We start from the raw sequence: 20,011 nt of genomic DNA on the forward strand, positions 1-20,011 counted from the left end.
CTGAGCTAAATCCCCAGCCCCCTAGTCCATGTTTTTAGCTGGGCCTGACACTTGCTCCTAACCGGTGGAATACAAGTAACTCACATGGTCACTGTGACTTGGTTTCCCCAGGTGGCTGTTGGCTGTATGCTCCCGGGCAGCTGCCCCATAGCTGCTGCCTCTACAGGAGCCAGCAACACAGATGCAGGATGCCGCCCAGGTCCTCTCCAGGACACACTCACAGGGAGAGGACGACAGAGGGCAGGAGCACAGGGACATGGATATCACTGGGGCAGGGTGGGAAGCTTCCTGCCGGTCAGGTCACCCCAAACACACCCTTAGCCACTCTGGTCTGGTGTGGTAACAAAGAAAATGAGAACAATTCATAAAAGCTAAACCCTGAAGTGGCCTGTGTGTCCATCAGCAGATGAGTACATAAATAGAATGTGGTATTTACACACTGTGAAGCACTACTCTGCCATAAAGAAGGATAAACTTGAGGCATTTGTAGGGAAATGGATTCACCTTCAGACCATAATGTTAAGTGAAATAAACTGGACACAGACTTAAATATTGCATTGTTTCACTTATACGAGAAACCAGAGTAAAAATAAAAAGCTAAATAAAATATAGACTATAGGAGGATCTTTTGCAAATGGGAAGGGTCCAGGAGTTGAGGGAGGGGCTGGGGGGGAGGGCAAGGAGATGAAAAATCAAATTGACATGTTGCATCCATCCACCACATTCCCATGAGGAATGTGATCATTATGTCCTGCAACATGTACTGATTTTAAAACGAAAAAGGGAAAAAAGAAAATGAGCTGCATTTATAAAGCTCCGGGCAGCCGTAAGGCCTCTCCCTGGGCAGTGACACCCAGGCCCTGGCCCTGCCTGCTGCAGGCCGTCCTGTGTTCAGCACATGGCACGGCATCCCCGCCACCGGCATGCAGGCAGAGGCCCCGCCCTCGCCCTCACCCTGCCACTCCCAGTCTGGAAGACGCCTGGACGCAGCAGGCAGGCGGCTCCGGCTCCCGGCTCGTCTGGAGGCTGCATGGTCTGCTGCCTTGGTGACCTGTCAGCTGGTATCCTAGCTCCCCAAGAGGGGTAGGTACACAGCGTGTGTGCACAACTCCCAGAAACGTGGGGGAAAATACAACCCATGACTCAGGTAGGTTTGGGGTTTTTATTACCGAGGAACACATTTGAGAGCCTGAGGCTAAAATCAGCAGAGGAACCGGAGGGAAGGTGGCGGCCCAGATGATCACGGTCCACCGTCCTTCACAACGCAGTGATCGGGCCAGGGTCTGTGTCAGCCCCCTCAGGCAGAAGTCCAGCACCACAGCCTGCTCTGACACAGAGGCCCTCAGTAGACTAAACTCCAAGAAGCCAGCGGTGCCCCACCTGAGCCGGGCAGAGCCACTGACCACACGTCCCAAGAGGCAGTCATTACAGTGCACACCACAGTGGCAAGCCCAGGCCCAAAGGGACGCAAAGCCCGTGCCCCACAGTCCCCTGAGTCAGGTGCCCACCTCTGGTCCAGTCTGCAGGTACAGCTACCAGAGATGGAGCCAACACAGCCCCTGGAGGACCCTTGCAGTTCATTGCCAACACTGCCCCTAGAGGATGGTGAGGGCACAGCAGCCAGCACACCTGAAGTTCACATGTGCCAACACTGCCCCCTAGAGGTTAGCAAGGGTATGGTACCCAGTGCCTTTTGTCTTGAGACCAACACTGCCCCTAGAGAATAGGGAAGGCATAGCAGCTAGCATCCCTATGTCTTTAAATTCACATGGTGCCAGCACTGCGCCTAGAGGAAGGTGAAGACATAGCAGCCATGTCCCTGGTCTTGAGGTTCACAAGATCCATTCCGCCCCCTAGTGGGTGAAAAATGCACGGTTGTCAGCATCCTTGATCTTGCAGCTCTGTCCTGGAAAACCTGCTCCTGAGGTTATCTGGGGCAGGACTGTCCCCTCACACGGGACTCATGGGACATGTCCAAGCCCACAAGGCGGGCACTTTCAACCCAAAGCCTCTGAGCTACCTCCTCATCCTCAGCCTCAGGGGCTGGTGCTATCTCTTTGAGTCCATCAAAGTACTTTCCAGAAACACCTTCCAGTTCCTCCGCCACAGCCAGGTAGGTGCTGGGCTGGGCCGCCAGCTGGGGGCTCTTGACTAGCAGCCAAAAGATGGGCCCTGCAATGAGCCAACAGAATCTTCAGTCCACATTCACCCGGGAGGATACAGAGCCCAGCTCCACCCTCTAGGAGACCAACCCCTGGGGCCAGAAGGCCCCCACCCCCAGCCTTCACCCTGTGGTTCCCTCCACCAGGCAGGGCCCTCCACATGCAGGGACCAGCACAAAGCCTGCCTCTCCCAGGAAGCCTCCCTGGCTTTCCCCAGGAAAATGGAAGCCCTTACTCCTCTGGTCAGGCTAAGTCCCCATCTACCCCATCTTTCCTTAAAATAAATTTTTACTTACTGAATCCATCTGGTGGCAGTCACAGCTTATTATTCTTGATACCTAGCATACACCCACTAAATGTTTCTCAGAATCATAAATATTAGCTATAAAGTTCTAGTTATTCAGCCTAACTCTGGGCCAGGTATTGTGCAGGCCTTTTATGGGAGGTCTTATCTAATCCTCCCCATGACTGAGTTGGGTCCCATTATGGCCCTCACTGTACAGATGAGGAAACTGAAGCATAAAGTGGGGAAGACATTTCCCTCAGGTGGCTCACCTAGTTTGGGGTGAATCCAGAGTCAGCCCAAGTACAGCCTGACTCCAGGAGCTGGCTCACAACTCCCCCACCCCTCACTGGCCCATGGGGCTCTGGCCTGTTTCCTGGGGATGTCCTCAGGCTGGCAGGCCAAATCAACAGAACAGTGACTCATCTTCCAACACACAAAGACACAGAGGAGGGCCAGAAAGAAGTAAAGCTAGAGACAAACTCAGAGGGAGAATCCCAGGCCCCAAGTAAGCAGGCAGGGGCAGAAGGTTCTGTGAAGGGGCTCATGCCAGGAGGGACTCACCAAGTGTGAAGCTGGAGAAGGTGGAGTTGTGCATGCCAGTGTGTCTGCCCAGCTCTGTCCTGGCCACACCAGGATGCAAAGCATTGACGGTCACACCCGTGCCTGGAAAAAAACAACAACAATGGAGGAGGTGGCAGGCAGATACCAGGTGCACAACTTACCCAGAAGGCTGCCCACACCAAGCTGTGGGGCTTCTCCATCCTACACTGCTTCCCATATTTGAATCAACATCAATCTCTGTGTCCCAGAGCAGAGCTTCCTTGGAGCCTGATAAACCCATAGCCTGGCTCTCCACCATCCCAGAGGCTGAAGCAGGGGATCGGGGTGGGGTTCGAGATGCAGCAATTGTGACCAGCCCTCAGATGAGGCCACCCTACTGACCCACAGACCACCTGTGAGACACAGTGGCCAGAGCAGCTCTCTCTGCCTCAGCACTGACATCTGATGAGGGCATTCAGTGCACGGTAAGATGCTGAGCAGTGTCCATGGGTTCACCCATTGGCACTGGATACCAGAAGCAACTCTGCCTCCACCTAAGCTGTGACAATCACACTTACAGGCATTGACACTTGCCTGCTAGGGGCCAAAATCACTCCCAGTTGAGAACTACTAGCTAAGACCAGAGGCTTACATGCCCATCCAAGAAAAGCAGAGAAGGCTGCCTGGTGAAGAACTGAAGAGCATCATTAGAGCAGTAATTGATCAGTGATGTCTGCCTTAAGCATCAGAAGGGAGAGTGGTGGTACGAGTGCCATCTTTCAGTCTACTCTGCCCAGAGGCAATATTCTTGCCTGCCATCAGCCCAGGGACACGGAAGAGCCATTCCTGGCTCAGAGGGGAGGGAAAAGGGAGACCAGTGAGGCTTGCCCCTTACGCACCCTGCAGCCGCCGGCTCAGCTCCTTGGTGAAGAGGACGATGGCCAGCTTGCTCTGACAGTAGGCAGCCTTGGTGTTGTACTTCCTCTTCTGCCAGTTCAAGTCATCAAAGTCAATGTGCCCAGCAATGTGGGCCAGGGATGAGAGGTTGATGATCCTCGAAGGGGCTGAGGCTTTCAGCTTGTCCAGCAGCAAGTTTGTCAAAAGAAAATGACCTGGACGAAGGGCAGCAGCAAGAACCTTTATTTACATTTGTCTTCAAAGTGGCTGTTCTACTTTATCTTCCATTCCCATGGGTAACATGAGCCTCCTGTTCCTCTACACTCTTGCCAGTATTTATTATTTTTTTATCTTCCTAGCCATTCCAGTGAGGTGAAATGGCCTCTCATTATTTAATTTGGTTGGCTTTTTTGTATCAGGAATCGAACTCAGGACCTTACACTTGCCAGACAGGCATGGCGCCACTGAGATAAAACCCCAGCCCTGGTTGATTTAAATTAATTAAATTTTAAATTGAGAAATAGGGCCAGGGATGTGGCTCAGGGGTGTCACACCTGCCTGGCAAGTACAAGGTCCTGGGTTCAATCCCTAGTACCACAAAAAAGAAAATTAAACTGAGAAGTAAAAATTGTGTATGTCTATAGCATACAACCTGATATTCTGATATATGTATACACTATGGAATGGCTAAATCAAGTTAATTAACGTATGCACATACTAAATGAGGCATGATAGTGCATATCTATAATCTACACTCACAAGGCTAAGGCAGAAGGATTGCAAGTTCAAGGTTAGCCTGATCTACACAGTACCCAGGAATGGGACTGTGGGATCAAAATAACTTTTACTGGGCATTTACTACATGCTTAGGACTGTGAGAATACTACACTCCCAACAATACACAATTCTCAATTACAGGCAATTCTGCTCTCCAGGGGGCATTTGGCAATGTCTGGTGACATTATGAGTTAACTGAAAGAATAAGGGGTGAGAACACTTCAAATCTACTGGTTGCAATTCCAGCACTTGGGAGGCTGAGGCAGGAAGACTTCTTCGAGTTTGAGGCCAACTTGGGCTACATAATAAGTTCAAGGCCAGCCTGAACTACACAGTGAGACCCTGTCTCAAAAAAAAAAATCTACTGGTATCTGGTTAGACAATAAGAATTCACTACTGGTATCAGATTGGGTAGAGGCCATGGGCACTGCTAAATACTCCATGAGGCCCGAGACAGGCAAAAGACCCCACCAAGACTGTCAAGTCATGCAGTAACCCGGTGAGGCCATTTGGGGATGAGTCATTCCTCTGTCTCCCAAAATCCTTTCTTCATATCTTTTTCAGCAACAGAATTTTTAGCCATGCACAAGATGCCCAGTGAATGAATAACTACATCTCCCAGGCTCCCTTGCAGTTATGGCTGGTGTCTACAAAAAGGGTACCAAGCCTGGTGTGGTAGAACAAGCCTATAATCCCAGCACTCAGGAGGCTGAGGCAAGAGGGTCACAAGTCAGATGCCAGGCTGGGCAACTTGGTGATATCCTGTCTCAAATGCTTGGGTTGGGGGGGAAGTTAGAGATGTGGCTCACTGGCAGAGCATTTGCCTAGATGGCATGAAGCCATGGGCTCCATCCTCAGCAGTGTAAAAGTAAATCAATAAATAAAGGTTCTCCGTTTTGGAACACAGACCCACACACAGAAGAGGAGGCAGAGATGAAGGCAGAGATCCAGGTGATGTGACTACAAGCCAGGGAAAATCAAAGCTTTCCAGAAATCCACAGAAGCTAGGGGAGAGGCTTGGAATAGCCCCAGAAGGAACTAGCCCTGCTGGCATCTTGAGAGTAGATTTCTGGCCTCCAGAACTAAGAGCATACAGTTCTGCTGTCCACACCTCCCAGCCCATGACATCTTGTTGTGGCAGCTCTGCAAAATTCATCCACGCTACCACTTTCAGTCATGGCTGTTCAGATCTATATGTCCCCCAAAGGCTCATGGGTTCCAAGGTGGGGCTTTCAGAATGTGACCGCATCACAGGGCTCTTAACTTCATCGGTAGATTAATCCACTGACAGATTCGTACTCTGCAGCATTACGGGAAGGGTGGACACAGGAGAAGGACCCAGTTAAGGGCACGGGTCATGCGGGCACCAACTTGGGGCCTGTATCTTGCCCCTGGCTGCTTTCTCTCTGGCTCGCTCCTTCACTCTTCCTGGTTGCCATGAAGTGAGCAGCTTCCTCCTCCATGCCCTTCCACCATGATGTTTCCACCTCACTGCAGGCCTGAAGCAATGGAGCAAGTACCCTTCCCAAGGGACCTGCGTCCTCGGTGGAAGACAGATGCAGTCAAGGAACACAACAACGAATGAGGCTGGGAAGGGGTGGAAAGGACCAGTCAGCCAGCTTTGCATGAGGCAGCCAGGAAGGCTTCACTGAGAGAATGTGGCACGTGGGCTGCAATCTCGTGACACCAAGGGCAGACATCGGGGACGCTGCAAGGACATTGCATGCAGAAGCAAAGGCAAATGCCAGGCCCCAGGTCCTGGGGAGGAAGGGGACAGATGGATGGAGATGGGGGACATAAAGACTGAGATGGGGAACAGAAGGATGGAGACTGGGGACAGATGGACAGAGACCAGGGACAGACAGATGGAGACCAGGGATGGAAGCTGGGTGGCAGCATCGCAGTCTCTGGACAAGGGGCTGATGCAGGGCATGAGCAAGTGACCAAGCATCCAAGCAATGAACAGCAGGCGCCTGGGCTGCCAGTGACTGGCCCAAGCATGGAGCAGAACCCTCAGGGCAGGGACCCCCAGAACCCCCCCTCAGCGCAGCCCGTGCCGGCCTCACCCAGGTGGTTGACGCCCAGCTGCATCTCAAAGCCGTCCTCGGTGGCCCATTGTGGGCAGCGCATCACGGCCGCATTGTTGATGAGAACATCCACTCGCTCTTCCTCTGCAACACAGAGGATGGGGCTGAGCAAGGACTGGAGCTCCGCCGGGCAGCAGACACCACACCTACACACCTCCCTGTCCCCTGGGGCCTGCAAGGTGCCCTCTCAGAAACAGGATCTTGCCAGGCCTGGGGCTGCACACCTGCAATCCCAGCTCTCAGGGAGGCTGAGGCCAGAGGATCACAGGTTGAAGCCCAGCCTGGGCAGCTTAGTGACTTGGCAAGATCTTGTCTCAAATTTTTCTTAAAAAGCACCTCAGTGCTTGGGCCAGGGATTTAGCTCAGTGGTACCGCACCTGCCTCGCAAGCATAAGGTCCTGAGTTTAATCCCCAGTACCGGAAAGAAAAAAAAGGCAGATCAGGGCTGAGGCCCTGGGTTCCATCCCAAGTACCCTAAAAGAAAAAATCAACAAAAAGCAGGGTCTTTGTCGTGTAATGCCTGAGGATGGGGCCCTTAAGGCAAGCCCTGACTCAGACCCAGCAAGACCGGTGTCCTCCTGTGAAGGGACACAGATGCAGGCTGAGACAGGCAGGGAGACCTCACGAGGACGAGACAGAGGCTGAAAAGCCAGCGAAGAATTCAGCCCAGGGCCCCAGGCCCAGGGCAGCCTCCAGGTTGTGACGATGCAGTTCCGGTGTCCTAAGCCACCTGGCAGGTGGCCCTGGGTCATGGCAGCCCTGGGGCAGACACACACACTCTGACCCTAACTCCTCCTGAGGCCAAGTGGGGTCGCTCCTAGGAGCTGAGGTGTTTGCAGGCCACAGGCTGACTCAGGCCTGGTTTGACACCTCACATGCGCACGGCTAGGGACCCTAGGAGCAGACCCCAGGGCTCCTCCTCTGTGGATGGACAAGTGACAGCGCCCCCTGCCTGCAGCACAGACACAGGCCCAGGGTGGCTGAGACCGCACAATCCACAGCCTCCCGCCTGCCCGCCCCACGCAGGCACCAAGGCCTGGCTCGGGGCTGGCTCCTCCTCCAGTCCCGGCGTTCCCAGGGCACAGACACCAGCTTCTCTGGTCTCGGTCTCGTCACAGCCCCTTCCTCTGGGTGTCTCCGAGTCCCAGCCTCCCTTCAGGGAGGACACAGGATTACGGCTCCCCGCCGATCCTGCCTCACCTTGGCTCTGCACAGACCCTGAGCCCTAGGAGCCCCCAAGCCTGGGGACGGGGGACTGGGCAGACTACTGAACCCGTAACACCCTCCAGGAGGCGGGGTGGAGACAGGAGTCAGTGCCTGCACAGCACCCACCAGGGCACGGGCACCTGGAGGAGGCCCAGCCAGGGCCAGGACAGGAGCTCCGGCCAGGCAGGCTCCACCCGCCGGGTGGGTGGCCCTGGCCATCACATAGCTTCTCGGTGACTCAGTTTCCCCTGTGTAAAAGGACAATAGTGCCTGCCCTGCAGAAACATATAATCATCATTTATTCACCAGGTGTATCCTCAGCCCCAGTTCCTGGGCACTGGAAATACAGGGAGGACGAGACAGTGGGAGCCACCGTGGGGAGGGACACTCCGGCGGGGCCAAGGACAGGCAGAGGATTCTCAGGTGCCAAAGCTGCCATGGAAGCTGTGACCAAGAGCACTAGGGGTGCTGGGAGGCCAGAAGGAAGAGGCAGGGCAGCCATGTGAGCCCCAGCGAAGGAAACCAGGCAGGGATCCAGGTCGGGCGGAGGCCCTGAGGCTCCTCTCACCAGGCGGGCTCCCTGACTCTGCTGTTCCACGTGGGAAAGCCTTGTTTTCCAATGCTGAGGATGGAGCCCAGGGCCTCATACATGCCGGGCCAGTGCTCTACCACTGAGCTGCACCCCCACCCCCTCTTTTGTTAAATGGGGTAAAATACATGTAACATAAAATATTCCACCTGGCATAGTGGCACACGCCTGTCATCTCAGCACTCGAGAGGCTGAGGCAGGAGGATCGTCACAAGTTCAAGGCCATCCTGGGCTACAGAGTGAGTTCAAAGCCAGCCTGGATTACACAGCGAGATACTGTCTCAAAAAACACTAATGCATTTCCAGAAGAGCACACGGTGGCTCAGTGAGGAGACATCACCTGCCCAGGGTGTCGGCCTCGGGTCCTTGCCATCCCCACAGCCCCAGGGCATCTCTGGGGCTCCTGTATCCACAGCTAGAGATGGGGTGTGGGACTTCTGGGGCAATCAGCCGGGACCCTGAGCGCTAAGGGCACACTCCTCCGGGACACAGAAGGCGCTTCACTGTCCATCTCCGCCACCCGCTAGGCCTAGAGGCCCTGCCCCTTGCCGCTCTGCCACCCAGGACCAAAGCGCCTCACCCACTCCGCCATGGAACAGCCCACGTGGCCCCATGGGCAAAGGGTGGGTGCTGGGCGGTGGAAGGAAGGGAAGGAAGGGTAAAACCTGTGCCTCCCTCCCTCCTGCACACTGAGCTCCCCAATCACAGCCCAAACTCATCCCCATGACAACCAGGACTCTATGGGGGTTCAGAAAATGTTCTTGTTTTTTCTGTTTTGTGTTTTGTTTTTGAGACAGGGTCTCACCATGTAGTTCAAGCTGGCCTTGAACTCACTATGTAGGCCAGGGTGGCTCTGAACTCATGGGTATCCGCCTGCCTCAGCCTCCCTAGTGCTCAGATTGCAGGCGTGCACCACTACCCCCCACCAGAAAATGTTCTGGATAAGGGCCAGGATTTAGCTCAGTGGCACCACGCCTGCCTCGAAAGCACAAGGTCATGAGTTCCATCCCCAGTACCAAAAAGGAAAATGTTCTGGATAAATGTGACTCCATGGCTGCCTCTTCTCTCATTCTTTAACCCAGGGCTGTTTTATGAGCGGGGCACGTCAGCTCAGGACAAGGAAGTTTGCCAAACCCATCCAGGACCAGTCCAGAAAGCAGACCGGACAGAGTGGGTCAAGAGTGACATTTCCCCTCCCTACACTGGTGGGAGGTAAGCTGGTCCAGCCTGGCGGGAATCGGTGTGGAGATTCTTCAGAAATTCCATGTGACCCAGCAGTCCCCGTCAGCTGTCTCCCAAAGAGGTAGGGACAGCATTTCACAGCAATCCGTGCACAGCCATGTTTACAGAACCACAGCTCACAACAGCCCAGATGCCCATGGACAGAAAGACAAAAAAAAGGGGATCTACATGCAGTGCAGCACTACTCTGCCATAAAGGATGAAATCATCTCATCTGCAGGAGATTGGATGGAGCTGCAGCCATCATGTTAAGCAAACTTAGCGGACTCAGAAAGCTAAATATTGCATGTTTTCTCCCACATGAGAAACCTAAACAAATAAATAAAACAAAGGCGAGATGACAGGAAACCAGAAGGTAGAGCTTTGGAGAAGGGAGAAGGGTTGGGGGGCGTAGGAGGGAAGGGAGAGAGGGGTGGCGGCATTGAAATGATTAAGACACGGTAAATGCACATAGCCAATTCCCGAGACAAATCAGTCTGAATCACTAACACGTACTAACTTAAAAAAAAGAATGACACCCCCATGGCCTTATATCTGGAGGAAAATCAGCAACCTCAATCGAGAGATAACAGGCTCGCATCACTGCAGCACTCACCTGGACTCACTAAAAGTGTCCTCTCCCAGGAAAAGGACTACAGTTCACAACAGCCTGTGCATTCCTTTTGTTACCAGCCCCTCCTGCTCGGCACTGCTGGGGATTGAGCCCTGGCCTTGACCACCCTAATCGATCCTCTACCGCTGAGCTGGGTCCCCAGCCTTTAAACTTCACTTTGAGACAGGATCTGATAAATTACCTAGGCACTTGAGATCCCCCTCCTGTCTCCGCCTCCCAAGTACCTGGGATTATGGTGTGCACCACTGTGTAGGACTCATGTACTGTGTTCTTTTTTTTTTTCTTTGGTACCAGGGCTCGAACTCGGGTCCTTGTACTTGCGCAGCAGGCAGCAAAACCACTGAGCTAAATCCCCGGCCCATGTACTGTATTCTTTAAAATCACTAAGACATTGATCCCCAGTACCAAAAATAAATAAATAAATAAAAATAAAAATAAATAAAATTGGCCAGGGACTTTGCTCAGTGGTTCCACCACCTGCCTTGCAGGAGCAAGGTCCCGAGTTTGATCCCTTGGCGAAGCCCGACCAACCTCCAATGCTGCTTGACAAAGTTCCAGCTGGGGGAAAAGGAGGGTGGAACACATCGTACCCTCATGTTTTATTTTTTCTTGCCCTAATGTTTACAATTGTTACTCTGGTCACAGGAATCATTGTATTTGTGACTAACAACATATTCTCCATGAGGCAAATTGGCAATGTTGTATTGAAATCTGATCTGGCTCAAAAGTCCCAAATTCCTGTTTCTCTCAGTTCTATTGTCACACCCACTTCTAAAGAAACCCCTCCTAAAACTCCCTCTGTTTTCCTGACACTGTAACTCCTTTCTTCTATTGATGACTTTCTTTTTACTAAAGGGGTCTTATAAAGAGATTGAAAGGACAGATTTTAGATGTAAGACACAGTAGAAAATGGGAAATAGAAAGAAAGTTAAGACAGATAAATACACTAAGGAGGCAAGTTACTCAGCTTTTCTCAAAGTACTGTAAACATTTCCTGCTCATGGACCATGAACCCAAATAACATTTAAGCAAGATGAATAGAGGTATAGAAAAAATAGAGAGCTAATAGCAAACTATATTAACCATTGTACAGTTTCTCAAGGGCCAGCTGACGACCACAAGTTTGACATTTAATTAACTAAATCTTGTTTGTATCCCTGCTGATATAGAGATTTTGATTAAGTTACTTTCTGTTCTGCTTAGGTGTGGGTAAATAAGGGGACAATTGTAATTTTTAAATGTATTCATGATGTTCAATGAAATGAATCAGCTTAGGAAAAATATACTTTGTTTAGTAAAAAATAACCTTTATTTCTATAGAAATTGCTAAGGCAACCTAAAATGTAAACATGTTCTGCCCAATGCCTCCTAGCCATTGCTTAAAGATATAAAAATAAATCAGACCCTGAGACTTCTCAGAGGGAACCTGCACATTGCTTGCGAAGGTTCTTTTCTCACTCGCCGGCCTGAGACCTCTCCCCTTCCTACCCTGCATCGACTGCAGCTGGTCTGTGGCAGGTGGCGCCCAACGTGGGGCTCGAACCCACGACCCTGAGATTAAGAGTCTCATGCTCTACCGACTGAGCTAGCCGGGCTGAGACCTCTCCCCTTCCTACCCTGCATCGACTGCAGCTGGTCTGCGGCAATCCCTGGTACCAAAAAAATAAATAAAATCACTAAGACAGTACATTTCAAATGTCCTCACAACAAAAAATGGAAAGGTTATGTAAGGCAACACGTATGTATCGATTGGGTCAATTTAGCCATTTCACAACATACACGTATTTCAAAACTTCATGTTGTACATCACTAATACAATTTTCTTCTGTCAATTTAAAAATAAACATGTTTTAAAATTATGTTCTCGAGTCCATTTAAAGATGTGTAAAAACAGAAAAGTACAGAGTATAGTCCAGTTCTGTATAAAAATACATAAATAGATGCACACAAAACACACACACAAAATAAATAAATAAATAATAAATACATAAATAGATGCACAAACATGTTAGGAAGGAGCCCAGCACAGTGCAGCAGGCCTGTAATCCCAGCACTCTGGGAGGCCAAGGCAGAAGGACCTCAAGTTCAAGCCCACCCTGGGCAACTCAGTGAGACCCTGCTTCAAAATAAGAAATGAAAACGGGGCTGGGAATAAAGCCCAGTGTGAAGGCCCTGGGTTTTGTCCCCACTGCTATAAAAAAAATAAATTGAATTTTTAAAACCAGGCAGCAGGTGTCCCTCTGGCAAGAACTTGGAGAACCTGCTGTCTCGGCTGCCCGCAGACCTCGCCCTGCCCTACCTTTGACGATCCTGGCAGCAAACTCCCGCACGGACCTGAGGGAAGCCAGGTCCAGCCGGCGCGCGTGCACATGGAGGTTGAGGGTCTCCCCGCGGATGTCCTTGGCCGCCGCCTCACACTTCTCCAGGTCTCGGCAGGCCAGGATGATGTGGCCTCCTGCAAAACCAAAACAAGAGAGCGCAAGTGGAGCCACTGGGCAAAGGGAAACCTCCATCCACACAAAGCTCCACCCGCTGTCTCGGCTGCACAAAGGGCCGGCCAGACGCTGTCAGTCCGGACCGCGATCCTCACCAGGCGCCACGGCCCTGGACACTGCAACCCAGGACACAGCAGCCACGCAGGCGGGAGTCCGCGTGGGCCTGGCGGGCGGCGGGCAGGACAGAGGGACCCGGCGCCCCCTGGGGGGATGAAAATGTTCTAAGATTGACTGTGTGACGCCTGCCACGGAAAAGCACAGGCACAGAAGCAGCCGAGTGGCTGTGGATCAGGAGCTCCTTAGCTCACCGTGGGGGAGAAACCGAAAACGTCGAAGTTGAAAACACACTGAGTACACCTTCCAAGCATCCTAGCTGGGCCTCCTCCACCTCAAACATGCTCAGAGGCCGGGCTTGGTGGCGAACTCCTGTAATCCCACCACCCAGGAGGCTGAGGCAGGAGGATCACCATGAGTTCAAGGCCAGCGTGGGCTACACAGTAAGTTCAAGGCCAGCCTGAACTATATAGTGAGACCCTGCCTCAAAAAAGAAAAAAAAATATCTAATTAAACCAGGAGTGGTGGCCCATCCCTGCAATCCCAGCACTGAGGAGGCTGAGGCAGGAGGCTCACCATGAGTTCGGGGTCAGCTTAAGCTACTTAGTGGGTTCAAGGCCAGCCAGAACTGCTCCTCCCTTCACTTCCTGCTCCTGGCTGCCATGGGTTGAGCACCTTTCCCTCCTCCATGCCCTGCTCCCATCCTGTTTCTGCCTTGGAGCTGCCAACCATGGACTGAAAAGCAGAGCCAAAATAACCTCTGCTCCTTTAAGTTACAGTGCCTGGTACTGTGTCCCTGCACTGAGAAGGTGACCAAGACGGGGTCCAGCATGGTGGCGCTGAGGACATTCCCACTGCTCCACCACCATCACGCATCTACCACCACTGCTCCATCACCCTACGCACCTCCAGAACATTTTCATCTTCCCCAACAGAAACCCCACACCCCTTAACACAGGCCCCCTGCTCCCCTCCCAGCCCCAGCACCCACCACTCCACTTCCTGTCTGTCTGCACCCGAACTCCAGGGGCCACAACTCAGTGGAATTGCCCTGGTGTCCAGCTGTCTCACTGAGCCCCACACCCTTGGGTCCATCCTGGGTCAGAATGCCCCTCCTTTACAGAGCTGAGTAATTGCCCACTCTGTGGCAGGTGGCATCTTGCTGGTCCCTTCATCTGGGGACAGATGCGTGCTCTGTTCCCACCTTTGGGTCACTGTGATTGATCACCGCTGCTGCCAACACAGTGCACAAGTAACTCTTCCCAACACAAGGCAGGGGATTTTACCTCTTCTGGCCAGTTCCAAGGCAGTCTGCTTCCCAATGCCCGTGTTGGCTCCCGTCACGATGACAGTCTTCCCGGGTATGGTGGCCTTGCTGGGACAAGTGCCACCAGTGACATGGTCCCTGGTGGTGAGAAAGAGCTCTGTCAGTTCTGTCCACTCTGCCTGTGTGCCCCCCACCCTGTGTGATCTGGGGCAAACGACGCCACGGGGCTCCCAGGCCCCAACCAGAAGATGGAGGAGTCAGGTCACACGGAGGGGACTGGGAAGCCCTGCCACAGCCTCTGCAGAGGGCTCAGCCTGGGGCCTGCCATGCGTGAGGCTCCCATGAGGGGACAATCTTTACTTTATAAACACCCGTTGCAAGGTCTCGAGTTCAATCCCCAGTACCAAAATAAATAATAAATAAACACCCACTGCATACGAGTGACTATTCCTACAGCTGCTGTAACTGAGGGCCACAAACAGAATGGTAAAACCACACAAATTCATGCTGGGTGTGGTGGTGCGCACCTGCACTCTGGAGGCTGAGGCAGGAGGATCACCATGAATTTGAGGCCACCCTGGGCTACACAGTGAGTGCTGGGGTGACAAGCGCCCAGCTTGAGAGTCATTTTAAATTTAAATTAATTATGTTTATGTGGTCAGGGCTATGCTAGTGGACAGCATAGGATGGCTCACTCCTTTCACCACAGGAAGTTCTACTGCATGGAGCTGCTGTAGTTCCAGATAGCTTGTTTGCTGTTGGTTTTGTTTTAAAGTGAGGTGTCCAGTGAGTTCAAGGCCAGCCTGAATTGCATAGTGAGACCCTGACTCAAAAGCCAAAAAGAAATAAAAAATAAAAAAAATAAAGTGACGTGTCCAGGGTTCAGTAAAAGTTTTCAGTAAAGGATCACATAGTAAATAAACAAATAGACACAGCTGTGTGCCAATAAAACTTTATTTAGTACAACAGGTGGAGGGTCAGGCTTACCCCAGGAGCCACAGTTTGCTTAGAAGAAGACGCTGCACAAACTGAGTGACACTGGGCAAGGACAGCTCCCAAGGCTCAGGGAGGACCCAGGGAGCAGCCACAAGGTGGCCCTGCACATGGCTGAGCTCGGGACATCACAGTCTCTACCTAAGGGCTCTGCCTGAAGCTGAAGGGTGGGCCACAGTGCTGGGACCCAGCGAGAGCTGAGAGCCAAGAGCCGAGAGCCACTGTCAGGGCTGCTGTCAGGGCTGCTGGTCTATGCCTTAGGCCAATCAACCACAGCTCATTATTATACAACTGTCTTACAGCAGTTCCACACATTCACTCCTTGTAGTTTTATTTTTTATATACTAACAAGGTCTCGCTGGGTAGTTCAGACTGGCTTTGAACTCACAGCAATCCTCCTGCCTCAGCCTCCTCGGTCCTGGGATTACAGGCGGGTGCCACCTCTCCCAGTTTGTATTGGATATATTTTTAATTGACAAAAACTATACATTTATCTCTACAACATATTTTGAAATATATAAACACTGTGGAAAGGCTAAAATGAGCCAATCTATACATTATATTACATAGTAGTTATTTTTGTGCTGAGTACACTTAAAGCTTCTCTCAGCCCGGTATGGTGGTGCACACCTGTCATCCCAGCACTCTGGGAGGCTGAGGCAGGAGGATCACAACTTCAACCCCAACCTAGGCAACTCAGCAACTTAGCAAGACTCTGACTCAAAGTGAAAAATAAAAAGGGCTGGGGATGTAGCACTGTGTGAAGGCTCTGGGTTCAATTCCAGTACTGTGAGAGTATTCTCAGTGATTTTTAAGAATATATTACTAAGGGCCAGGGATTTAGCTCAGTGGTGCTACACCTGTCTTGCAAGAACAAGGTCCTGAGTTCAATCCCCAGTACTGGAAAAAAAAAAAAGAATATATCATTAACTACACTTAGTGTGTTGTACAATACATTCAGGTATTTATTTTGTAGAAATACATTTATATAGATCAAAACGCTAGGTCTCAAATCTTCCTTCCAGTTAACCGACCTTCCTCTCTACAGCCAATTTACACTGTCAGGTTTCAAATAGTTTTTTCTCACCACCTTTACTTTTATATTTTCTGAGTTTTGTATTATGAAAATACAGAGCATATAAAACTCACCACCATAACCACTTTTGTTTTGTTTTGATTTTTGAGACAGTGCCTCACTATGCAGCGGAGGCTGGGTGCAAACTCATGGCTCTCCTGCCTCAGCCACCCACCTGGCTAGGATTACAGGCACGTGCCACCACACCGGGCTACCACGACCAATTTCAGTAGACAGCGAGATATTATTAAATACATGCGTGGTACGATACAAGCAGCAGCACAACCCACCTCCAGAACTCCTTCATCTTCTATAGCTGAGGCCATCCCCAGGAAGCAGCTCCCGACTCCATCCCAACTCCCCACCCTCCCAGCCCTGGTTTCTGCCTCTGTGAATCCAGGACCTCAGTCATAACTTTTTATCATGTTAAGGACATCGCGTGAGCCTCATCCCCAGGGGCCCACACCTGGACACCTTCATAGTGAGCGTCCTCCACGCACACCCCCTCTGCGCCCTCCCTTCCCCTCACTGTAATGTCTTGAGAGTTGCCACGAAAGCACAGTCAGATCCTCCTGCTGAAGCTCGGCCAGGCATGGCACACTGAGCTCACCTCTGTTCCCGAGGGTGCTGCACACACATCGGGTGGGGCTGGGCAACAGGGTGGCAGAGGAGCACATGAAGAGTGGTCATCTTCACAGGACCCAAAGAAACGAATACTCCTAGGAACTGCTGTTCTTTGCCTTTGATCACAGGGAAGAGATCACTTCCACATGGGAAGTGATAAAAGGATTTTTTTTCAATAATAATGATTTGAGCTTGGAGTGTAGCTCAGTGGTAGAGCATTTGCCTAGCACAAGCAAGGCCCTAGGTTCAATCCTCAGCACTGCCGAAAACATAAAGAATGGGCCTCTGTGGTGCTGCCTCGAAATCACAAGGTCCTGAGTTCAATCCCCGGTACAAAAAAAAAAAACCATAAATAATAAAGCCCAGGATTAGGGTTTAGGGTAAGAAACCAGCAGCTGCCACTCAAGCCAAAGAAGGTGACAGCCTCAAAGTGTCAACTACAAATGTTTTCTCCTCTACACAACTCCTATAGACGCTAGTATGTATCCACGATTTACATTCACTCACTGCCAAGTCTAACTGCAAAAAGAAAACCACCAACCAAGAATCAGTAAGGAGAGATGGGGCACAGTGTAGCCACAGGATGAAACTTTATTACATCCAAGACAGTCTGCAAAAACACGTACCAACCTCACCCACTAACATGGAATCAAAGGTGAAACAGAACAGGATTCAAAGCACACAGGGCCGTGGAAAGACTGGTTTCCTAGTCAGACACGCGTGGGACCCCTGCACCGCCCGAGTTCACTCGGAAAGGCATCTCCCCGGCTGCAGAATGAACGATACAGTAGTTACTATTCTGCACATTCAATATAATCCCGATTTCACAGGAAAAGGACAGAGGAGGAAGAGAGACAAAAGACAATATAGATCTACGAGCGTAACGGACCTCGTCGGTTACTGAGTTGTGCAATTCCCTCCCGGTTTCGGGTGCAGCAGAGGTGCACACATTTCCTTGGTCCAACCACAGGTACGAGCGGGAAGTGACCAACAGTATCTGCTAAGTGAACGACTGAATTACAGTCCTGGAGGACCAAGACTCCGGCGCGGCCGCCCTTCCTGGGTGACCTTGGGCCCGCGCCCGCCCCGGTGCCGGACGCCGCCTCTGCGCTGAGCCCGGGGACTCGGGGACCGTGGGCCGGGGACTCGGAGGTCGGGCCTGCCCTCCGCGCACGCCGGTCGCACCTACTCACTTCAGCAGCACCGCGCCGCCCACCGCGGTTCCCACCACGGACACCGGCAGCAAGTAGCGGTTCATGCCGCCGGGGAGCGGGGTGCAGGCGGAGCGGCAGCAGAGAGCGACGAGTGGCACCGAGCAACAGTGCGACCGGAACCACACGCAGAAGCAAGTACCGTCCGCCGGGACTCCGGAAGCGGGCGGGGCCCGGGGTGGCTCGGGAGCCGCGGGGGCGGGGACTATCGGAGAGCCAATGAGAACGGGGCCCCACCGCTATGACCTCTGGGAACCTCAGGAGCGGAGGCGGGCTCGAGTCAAGGGGCGGGGCCTAGTGCCAGGTGGGATGACGTCACACCCAACTCTCTAAAACGCACCTCCCAGTTCTGGCGTGAGCTCGGAGATTGATTCCTGCTGCTCCATGTTCCAGACAAAACAGTACCTCTTCATAGATTTTATAGAGAAATTTGAGATTTCTATGAAACCTACACCTAATAGACTTGGGTTACAACGAAGAAGACTCGGGAATCTGGACCCCCGTGTCTGAGGGAGGAGGGCCTGAGAACTGGACTTCTGGGCATGAGGGCGTTGAATGATGTTCACTGACACAGGTGCACTGTATATCCCAGTACTTCACTAAAAAGCAAAACAAAACAAAAAATATAAACACAGCCCTGGTGCAGCACCTGCCGCGCATGTGCCAAACCTGGGCAGCTCACTCAGACGCTGACGGGGTGGTATTTTCTTACTTATGTGATTGGCACCTCTGTCTCACTTATCGGATTACAGATATATGTCGCTTATCTGATGGGCAGGATTGCAAACAATGCTAAGAGGAGGTCTTGGCCAGGATTTGGGGACTCCCCGCTGGGAGGAGTGCCAGTGAGCACAGCACTCCTGAGAGCCGAGCCCTCTGTGACAACATGTCTGCGTGTGCGCCCCGGCCGTTCCCATCAGAACTCATGCCGGGGAGTGGTTATTTTTCCAAAAGAAACATAATAGGAAAATATTCTCCAGCGCCCATCTCTCTCTCACAAGATACTAGAACCGAGTAGAACCAAGCTCACTGTCAGTGAGTAGGCGAGGGCTCACTCACTGCCTTCGGCAGTTATTTAGAAGCTGCTGTGTCCCAGACACTGAGCTGAACCCTGGGAATTCAGCAACAGGACCTTGCCCTCCAGACCCCCAACACTAACAGCAAGGGCTGGATTGTAGCTCAGTGGCAAAGCCCTTGCCATGGGTGCGTGAGCCTGAGGTTTGATCCCCACCACTGAAAAAAAAGAGAGAGAGAGAAAAGAAAAAGGTCCCAGCAGTCGGGAAGCCGAGCCAGGAGCATTGCCACCAGTTTAAGGGCCGCCTGGACTACATAGCGAGATTCTGGAAAGAGAGAGAGAGAGAGAGAGAGAGAGAGAGAGAGAGAGAGAGAGAGAGAGAGAAGAGAGAGAGAGAGAAAGGAAAGAAGGAAGGAAGGAAAAGAAAGGAGGGAGGGAGGGAGGAAGGAAGGAAAAGGAAGAAGGAAGTTGGAAAGTTGGAAAGTCCTCAAAAAATTAAAACTAAAGGTTCCAATTGACCCAGCTGTGTCTCTTCTAGGTATCTTTGCAGAAGAGTTAAAAGCATTATACCACAGTGCTATATCCACACACACGTTTATAGCAGCACAATTTATAATAGCCAAATCTTGGAAACAGCCCAGATGCCCAAGAAAATGTGATTTGGGGCCAGGGATTTAGCTCAGTGGTTTAGCTGCCTGCTGTACAAGCATAAGGACCCGAGTTCAATCCCCGGTACCCCCCCCCAAAAAATGTGATTTTCTTTTTTTTTTTTGGTACCGGAGATCGAACTCAGGACCTTGCACTTGCGAGGCAGGCGGCGGAACCACTGAGCTAAATCCCCAGCCCAAAATGTGATTTTTTTTTATACAATGAAGTACT

At 51.7% G+C, this 20,011-nt stretch overlaps 1 protein-coding gene and 1 non-coding gene across 6 annotated transcripts; both read right to left on the reverse strand.

Moving 5' to 3' along the window:
• Positions 1-1,148: 1,148 nt before the first annotated feature.
• On the reverse strand, positions 1,149-18,289 carry Rdh13 (retinol dehydrogenase 13). Of its 5 annotated transcripts, none has more exons than XM_087201036.1 (9): positions 18,100-18,287; positions 17,796-17,903; positions 16,893-17,674; positions 14,234-14,352; positions 12,698-12,853; positions 6,729-6,833; positions 3,888-4,100; positions 3,010-3,111; positions 1,149-2,172 (listed from the first exon to the last, which is right to left on the reverse strand). In XM_087201036.1, exons 3-9 carry the CDS (start codon positions 16,970-16,972, stop codon positions 1,928-1,930), a joined length of 1,020 nt encoding a protein of 339 aa, XP_087057162.1. In that variant the 5' UTR covers positions 16,973-17,674; positions 17,796-17,903; positions 18,100-18,287; the 3' UTR covers positions 1,149-1,927. The 5 variants fall into 5 exon arrangements, with proteins under 5 accessions (XP_087057162.1, XP_087057163.1, XP_087057164.1 ...); XM_087201037.1 differs by having other exon boundaries at positions 17,796-17,906; positions 18,100-18,259; XM_087201038.1 differs by having other exon boundaries at positions 18,092-18,232.
• On the reverse strand, positions 11,921-11,993 carry Trnak-cuu (transfer RNA lysine (anticodon CUU)). Its single transcript has one exon. It is a non-coding gene; the product is annotated as a tRNA-Lys (tRNA).
• Positions 18,290-20,011: the final 1,722 nt, after the last annotated feature.

This window comes from Heterocephalus glaber, unplaced genomic scaffold (assembly GCF_053883595.1).
Source record: "Heterocephalus glaber isolate CG9 unplaced genomic scaffold, H.glaber_assembly_v1.0 deba00001745, whole genome shotgun sequence".
Classification (NCBI taxonomy): domain Eukaryota; kingdom Metazoa; phylum Chordata; class Mammalia; order Rodentia; family Bathyergidae; genus Heterocephalus; species Heterocephalus glaber.

Coding starts and splice junctions, on each gene's coding strand:
- Rdh13 (XM_087201036.1), bottom strand. CDS start 16,972: ATGACCACTCTTCATGTGCTCCTCTGCCACCCTGTTGCCCAGCCCCAC. Junction 6,834..12,697: donor TGCTGCCAGGATCGTCAAAG/GTAGGGCAGGGC, acceptor TCTGTGTTGCAG/AGGAAGAGCGAGTGGATGTT. Junction 3,112..3,887: donor GCTGAGCCGGCGGCTGCAGG/GTGCGTAAGGGG, acceptor GTTTTTTTCCAG/GCACGGGTGTGACCGTCAAT.